The sequence below is a fragment of the Marmota monax genome, unplaced genomic scaffold (genome assembly GCF_021218885.2).
Source record: "Marmota monax isolate L192 unplaced genomic scaffold, Marmota_monax_Labrador192_F-V1.1 WCK01_AAM20220418_F8-fsc00008, whole genome shotgun sequence".
In the NCBI taxonomy this organism is placed as follows: domain Eukaryota; kingdom Metazoa; phylum Chordata; class Mammalia; order Rodentia; family Sciuridae; genus Marmota; species Marmota monax.
In genome coordinates, this window is record NW_026694432.1 from 16,362,112 (window position 1) to 16,370,198 (window position 8,087).

Sequence of the window (8,087 nt, forward strand, 5' to 3'; positions counted from 1 at the left end):
TCTGTATCCTTCCTTCATTTAATCAACAAGTATTTATTGATTCTACTGTGATCTACACACTGTTTTGGGGGCTAGGGAAGTAGACAAGGCACAATCCTTTCCCAAGAGAGCTTACTGACTACAAGAAATGTGACCAAGCAAACAGGCGATTTATTTCTCTTTCCTTTTTTTTTTTTTTTTGGTGGTATGGGGATTGAACCCAAGCGCTCTACCGCTGAGCTATATCCCCAGCCTCTTTTAATACAGGATCTAAGTTGCTGAGGCTGCTCTCAAACTTATGATCCTCCTACCTCAGTCTCCCAAGTCACTGGGATTATAGGCATGCACCACCATGCCCCACTCAAATGGGCAATGTGGATACACAGTCAGAAGTACTGATGGGAATACAGACCATGAGGACCACTAGACTGGTTCTCAGTCCAGTCCATTAGAATTTCACCCTGGATCCTTTTCATCCTATACAATTTCCTGAGTAACTACATCCCCTTCTAAATAACTAAGATTACTCTCTATACTAACATCTACCAAAAGCTTCTATCTTCTCATTTCTGTCTTTTACATAGCAGATGTAAATGGTCAACTGCTTACTGGATAGCCTCTAGTTGGATGTCCCCTAAATACCTCAATCATTTTGTTGTTGTTTTGCAGCACTAGACTAGAACCAGTTCCTTGCACATGGTATGCAAGTGCTCTACACTGAGCTACATCCCACGCCCTTTTTTTATTTTGAGACAGGGTCTCACTATGATTCCCAGGCTGGTCTCAATTTGCAATCCTCCTGCCTCAACCTCCCAAACTGTTGGGATTACAGGCATTACATAGTCAGTTCTAAAAAATAAAAATAAAATCCAAAGTTATTAACTGACATGGTTCTTGGCAAAAATCTATTATCTATTATGCAAGAAACTTGTGAACAAGCCTTCCTTTTTTACCCGAACATCCAATAATTTCTGACCCAGAGATATTTCTAACATATAACCCTTAGGACTTTAATGATTCACAAGTGTCCTCAGAATAAAGTCCAACTTTCTCAGGATTGCATGCCCAGCCCTTCACAATCTGGTCCCTATTTATTTCCCAAGCTTCCTCACTTACAATTCCTCCCTCTGTCCTGCCCTGCTCCCCACCTTCTACGCTATACCCCCAAATCTATGCATCAGCCATACTGTCTAAATGCCTTCTGTTTTTCAAAGGTACTGTCTTCTGCTTGCCTCTAACCTTGCCTTCCCTATACCTGGCTAATAACTTCTATTCTTCAGGTCCTAAGTGAGATGCCACCTCCTTCCCTGACCCCTCAAGCTGCGTGGGGTGCCTCTTTTCTCTGCTCCCCAACACTCTTGAGACCTCCCTCACCCAGCACCATAATGGGGTGACCCTTCTGACACTGTCTAGCTCCCCCTTTAGACTGAGCTGAAGATGGGAAGTGACTTGATGAACCCCCCCCCACCATCGCGCCCCGGCCCCGGCGCCCAAACACTTAACTAGAACAGAATGAGCTGCTCCATAGATTTTTGTTCAATGAAAAGTCTGTTTTAACAGGGTGCATCCTTCTCCTTCCAACCCCTGGGGCCCCACTTCCCAGCAGGACTGCAGGCCCGGCTCAGAGGCTGGGGGAGGGGAAGCGGGTGACCCGAGCTGCAGGACTTTCACCAAAAAACCATGAGCAAGGATCGGGACAGCGAAAGATCTTTGTATTCTCGGTAGGAAAATATATCCTTGCAACCGTCTCCATCAGACTCCGTCTCCCCCCTCGGACTGAGCCTCCCCCTCCGGGAGTCCCGCCCAAACTCTCCACATCAAACTCCTTCGGAATCTTCCACCAAGTTACCTCCTGCTTCCCCCGCCCGCCCCCCTCGGCCTTGGCCTCCTCTCTCAGCCTCGACCTCCTCTCTCAGCCTCCTCCCTCAGCCTCGACCTCCTTTCTTCTCAGCCTCCTCCCTCAGCCCTGCCCCAACCCTCAGCCTCCCCTCTCGGGGCTCTTCAGCCTGCAATCCCCGGTCCCGCCGGCCCGGCCCCGCCCCCGCCGCCAGGACGATGCTCACCGTCGTAGTAGTAACAGACTTTCCTCCTGGTGCCCTGAGTCTGCGCCATCTTGCTGCCTCCTGTCCCTCCCGTCAGTCGGTCCGTCAGCCCTCCCGCCCGCGGCTCCGCACGGCGTCCGACCAGGAGGAGGGGCGGTTCTCCAGCCCGCCCCGCCCGTCCCCTCCTGGGCTCACCTATAGCCGCGCAGCCCGGGCACGGCTCCAGCCAATCAGCTAGCGCAAGGTCGGGCCCGGAACTCTGCAGGGGGCAAGGGCAGCCCAGAGAGGCCGCCTGGGGCCCCCTGGGCCTGTACCAAGGTCTGCGACGGAGGGGTGAGGGAGCTGCCCGGGGACCGTACCATCAGTCCCGGGGGAGGAAAGCAGCTCGGTAAAGTGCACAGTCCCATTTCTTCGTTGGGAGCGCGCTTGGAGAGCAGAGGCCAACTTTCTAATTTTACAAAGAATAAATCAAGGCCCACAGAAGAAAAGTGACTTGTACAAGGTCACTCAGCTAATGAATAGGCTGATCCTGGATTAGAATGAGGAAAAAAAATGACAAGAAAAAGAAAGTAAACTAATATTTCTCAAGGGACTTCTGTGGGCCAAGAACTGTGCAAGAGCTTCGCAAAGCCCCGCCCTTGCTAGGCAAGCCCTTTATCACTGAACTGCCCTCCCCACACCCCACCCCTGCGGTCTTTTAATTTTGTTTGGAGCTGAGAGTTTCCCTAAATTGCTCTGGGCATGCAATTCTCCTTGAATTTGCAATCCTCCTGCCTCAGCCTCCCAAGTAGCTGGGGTTAAAAGTATACCCACCCAAGTAGCTGGGATTACAGTCTTGCGCCACCCATCCATGGTAATTGTACAGATTTTTTTTTTTAATTGCCTACTATGCACAAGAAGCACTGTAACAAAGTGGCAGAACCCAGCCTTTCTAATTCCAAAGCTTGCCCACCCTGATTCAATCACTGCAGATGACTGAGGAGTCTTAAAAAAATAAATTTGAAGCTGAGCTGGTGGTGCACGCCTATAAATACAGCAACTAGGGAGATTGAGGCAGGAGGATTGCAAGTTAGATATCAACTTCAGCAACTTAATGAGATCCTATCTCAAAATAAAAAATGGCTAGGGATATGGTTCAGTAGTTACAGGGCCTTGGATTCAATCTCTTGACACACACACACAAAAAAGGGGGGGGGGGGGTTGATCATCTTTATTAGGAAAGCAGGTTTTTCGGCTTTGATGCTATTGACTTTTGGAGCTGCATAATAATAATTAGTATTTTTTAATGGATCACCTGTAAGACTGATGAGATGGGACTCTTAGAGGAGATATCAAAGAACAGCGATGGGATGCAAGTTCCTGGGTAAATTACAGAACTGAGACAATAAAACATTAGGGAGTAGGGTCTGCAGGGACTGTCAAGGCACTGGGATTGCCAGGAATAAGAGGAATTCTGGAGATAACGGGGGTCTGAGATCAGAAGGGGACAACAGAAGCTATTGGGGGACTTCAGAAATCGAGGGTCGTCGAAAGTGGGGACAGAGTCAGGTCACGGCTTGGCTTTTACCTAGATAATTCTTTATTTCAAGGGTTGTCCTATGCATTGTAGATACTTAGCATGCTGACCTCCAACCATCTGATGCCAATGGCACCCCACACATACTTTGACAATCCAAATTGTCTCCAGACATTGCCAAATATCTGGGGAGGGGGAAAACAAGATGGGGTGTAAAATCACCCCACTAGATCCTAGATTGATCTAGTCATTAACAGCTCACTACTGAAAACTGAAAGACCAAAAAGCACTGTGCATAGCTATTAAATTAACAGCTACCATAGCCTTAATATGTGCTAAACATTGTACTAAGTTACTTATTTATGGTTCTGCTCTAATAAGATAGATATTTATGCCTCTTTATTTATTTATTTTTAATTTGTTTTTGTAGTTGCAGATGCACAGCACATTTTTATTATTTTGTTTATTTCTATACCATGCCAAGGATCAAACCCAGTGCCTCACATATGCTAGGCAAGCACTCTGCCACTGAGCTACAGCCCCAGCCCCTCTTTATGTATTTTTATTTTTACTTTTTTTTTTTTTTTTTTTGCAGTCCTGGGGATTGAAACTTAGGGTCCTCTACCAGTGACCTCCATCTCCAGATTTATTTATTTTTTTTTTTGAGAGTGTCTCACTAAATTGCCCAGGATGGCCTTGAACTTGCAATCCTCCTGCTTCAGCCTCCAGAGTAGTGGGCATTATAGAAGTATACCTCCACACCTGACTTTTGCCTCTTTAAATAGTGCTTGAGGGGACTTGTGCTGGGAACTGCATGTGGGCCTTTAGTTATAAGGTAACAGAAAATCTAAGACCCATTGGTTTTTTTTTTTTTTTTTTTAGAGAGAGAATCTTTTAATATTTATTTTTTAGCGGACACAACATCTTTGTTTGTATGTGGTGCTGAGGATCGAACCCGGGCCGTACGCATGCCAGGCGAGCGCGCTACCGCTTGAGCCACATCCCCAGCCCCAACCCATTGGTTTTTTTTCATAGACATAGCAATTGGCCTGAAATAAACCCTGTTTCCCATTCTGTCACCGCTTCCCAGCTGGCCTCGAATGGCTTTACTTAACCTTTCTAGGCCTTCATTTCCCTCTCTGCAAAACTGGGAGGAGAAGAAAACAAAGTTCAAGGACTCTATGGCTGTATTCAGTATCCAAAAGAGGAATCCTTTGAGCTCATGGGTGTGGCAGCACTTTATAAAACACAGAAGGCATATCATAACCTCAGATGCCTACAGCGGTCAAGCAGGTGATATAAGTGAAGGAGTTTATGTTATTATGACTCACGTTCTTTGCATATTTTAAAAATTGGATTTTTCACTTTCATGCAGCCAAATATGGTGGTGCATTCCTGTAATCCCAGTGATTTAGGAGACCAAGACAAGAGGATCACAAATTTGAGGTCAGCATGGGCAACTTAGCAAGACTCTGTCTCAAAATAAAAAAATTTAAAAGCTGGGCATGTAGCTCAGTGGTCAAGCAGAGAGGTTCAATCCTTTGTCTCACACACACACACACACACACACATACACATAGTAAAAAGAAGAGAGAGAAATATTACTTTTTCTTCTATCTTCCCATCTTTCATCAAACACACTGCCATGTTCAGATATCTTTTAAAATATATATATATATATATATATAATTTTTTTAGTTATAGATGGATACAATATCTTTATTTTGTTTATTTATTTTTATGTGGTGCTGATGATTGAACCCAGCGCCTCACATGTGCGGGGCAAACACTCTGCCACTGAGCCACAATCCCAGCCCATGTTTGCAGCTGCCAAAAAACCAGTTCATTTTCTCCCTTATTGTAAGAATAACAGTGCAAGATTGATGAGAAATAGTTACTGCCGCAGTCCAGCTGCAGCAAAATAAGCGGGGGGGGGGGGGGGGGGGGGGGGTGACGAACAACTTGTGTACGTTGATACAGCAGGAGAGGGAGCCATTTATTGTAGGACAGGAGCGGTATTTATACATTCCACACAGCTTATCTAATTAACATAAACTAGATACAGCAGTCAACCAATCAGGAATCTCCACACTTAATGGCTCACTTTTGTTATTTCTCAAACCACTCCCTCTGGCATTTTGCCAGGCACCATCCAGACTTGTTTTCCAACTCTAACATTCCCCTGGCAAAATGCCAGGTGTTATTTTGACTTGTTTACAGACTCTAACAAGTTACTAACACTCTGTTTCACTATTTGAATGAGGCTTTGTCAAAGGGAGAGTCCATGACTCACCTGAATGGGGATGGCCACTACTCCACCCCATGAGGACCAGTAAGTCCAGTGTAGCCAAGTCTTCCATTTTTCAAGAGAAGGCAGAATCTACACTTTTATACAAATATCTCCCTAGTTGTATAAATTGGTTAACCCAGTCTTTCTTTCTTTCTTTTTTTTTTTTAAGAGAGAGAGAACTTTTTAATATTTATTTATTTTTTTAGGTTTTTTGGCGGACACAACATCTTTGTTTGTATGTGGTACTGAGGATCCAACCTGGGCGGGCCGCATGCATGCCAGGCGAGCGCGCTACCGCTTGAGCCACATCCCCAGCACCCCCAGTCTTTCTTTAAGATAGCAGTAAGCACCATCCTTTTATTTTTATTTATTTATTTTTTTAGGGGATCTTTTCATTTGTTGGTTGGTTGGTGCAGGGGATTGAGCCCAGGGCTTCCTGCATGCCAGATAAGCCTACTACCACTAAGCTACAGCCCTATTCCCAAGAGACTTTCTTTTAAAATGTAAGTCAAGCTGGGCATGTGGTGGTAGCAACTACCTGTAATCCCAGGAACTGGGAGGCTGAGGCAGGAGGATCACAAGTTCAAAGCCAGCCTCAGCAAATTAGCAAGGCCATCAGCAACTTATTGAGACCCTGTCTCAATAAGTTGATGTAGCTCAGTTGGTAGAGTGCTTGCCTTACATGCACAAGGCGCTGGGTTCAATCCCCAGTACCACAAAATAAATGAATAAAATAAAAATAAAAAGGGCTGGGGATGTAGCTCAGTCATAAAGTACCCTTGGGTTCAATTTTCATTACTAACAAAGGTATTTAAAATAAACAAAATAAACAAAGGTATTGTGTCCAATAAACAAAGGTATTGTGTCCATCTACAACTAAAAAAAAAAATTGTTTTTAAATGTAAATCTGGCTGGGGATGTGGCTCAAGCGGTAATGCACTCACCTGGCATGCATGGGGCGCTGGGTTCGATCCTCAGCACCACATAAAATAAAATAAAGATGTTGTGTCCACTGAAAACTGAAAAATAAATATTAAAAAAAATGTAAATCAAGAACCAAGCATAATGGTGCAGCTACTCCAGAGGGTAAGTGTTCAAAGCCAGTCTCAGCAAAAGCCAGGCACTAAGTAACTCAGTGAGACTCTGTCTCTGAATAAAATACAAAGTAGGGCTGGAAGTAGGGCTGGGATGTGGCTCAGTGGTAAAGTGTTCCTGAGTTCAATCTCTGGTACCAAAAAAAAAAAAAAACAAACAAAAAAAACCCAGGACCCTGTCTCAAAATAAAGAATAAAAAGGGCTGTGGATGTTGCTCAGTGGTAGAGCACCCTTGGCTTCAGTCCCCCATGTAGAAAAAATAAAAATAAAACGATCATGTCAGGGATTCACAAAAATCCCTGTTAAGTCTCCTCAAAATAATTTCTGCAAGGGACACAGGTCCCCAGCCCCATCGGATCTACTCCCTCTCAGGCTAGCATTACCTCCCAGAGCCAGCTAAGCTCTTACCTCACCTTCATTTTATGTGGTTCTTTCTTCACCTTCAAAGCTTTGCTTAAGTCACTTTCTTCCACTAGGGTGACAGTAGTAGAGCATTTGCCTAGCATGTGCAAGGGCGTGGGTTTGATCCCTAGCACCCAAAAAACAACAATAAAAAAAGTTGCCTTCTCAGTGAGGCCTTTCCTGACAACCTTTAACATTGCAAACCTCCCCAAAATATAGCATTCCTAACTCCCCTTACCCTGCCCTCATTTTGCCTTAGCACTCATCATCTACAACATTCTATATAATTTTACTTCTTTGTGATGTTTATTGCATGTTTTCCCTTGCTAGAATGTAAATGTCATGAAATAGAGGTTTGTGTGTGTATTGCCTACTGCATAGCCTATGAGCCTCAAACAGTGCCTGGCACACAGTAGAGGTCCAATAAATATTTGTTAAATGAGTGAATTAAAAAATCAATATTTTAAAACACCCTTTGCTGGAAACGGTGTCAGTCACCTGTAATCCCAGTAACACTGGAGGCTGAGACAGGAGAATCACAAGTCAAAGTCCAGCCTGGGCAACTCAGTGAGACACTATCTCAAAATGAAGTTTACAAAAGGGCTGGGGATGTAGCTCAGTGGCAAAGTACTTGCTAGAATGTGTGGAGCCCTGGGCTGGGGTTGTGTCTCAGTGGTAGAGTGCTTGCCTAGCACGTGCGGGACCCTGTGTTCAATCCTCAGCACCACGTATAAATCAACAAAATAAAGGTTTTGTGTCCAAC

The 8,087-nt window shown here is 44.8% G+C and overlaps 1 protein-coding gene across 1 annotated transcript in view; it reads right to left on the minus strand.

Annotated features, from left to right (window-relative positions):
* Hdac1 (histone deacetylase 1) overlaps positions 1-2,197 on the minus strand; it is a 30,495-nt gene extending 28,298 nt beyond the window's left edge. Inside the window, exon 1 of the mRNA XM_046418802.2 lies at positions 2,043-2,197. Within this exon, the coding sequence (XP_046274758.1) occupies positions 2,043-2,091 (49 nt within the window). The 5' untranslated portion in view covers positions 2,092-2,197. The remainder of the gene's footprint in view (positions 1-2,042) is intronic.
* Positions 2,198-8,087: the final 5,890 nt, after the last annotated feature.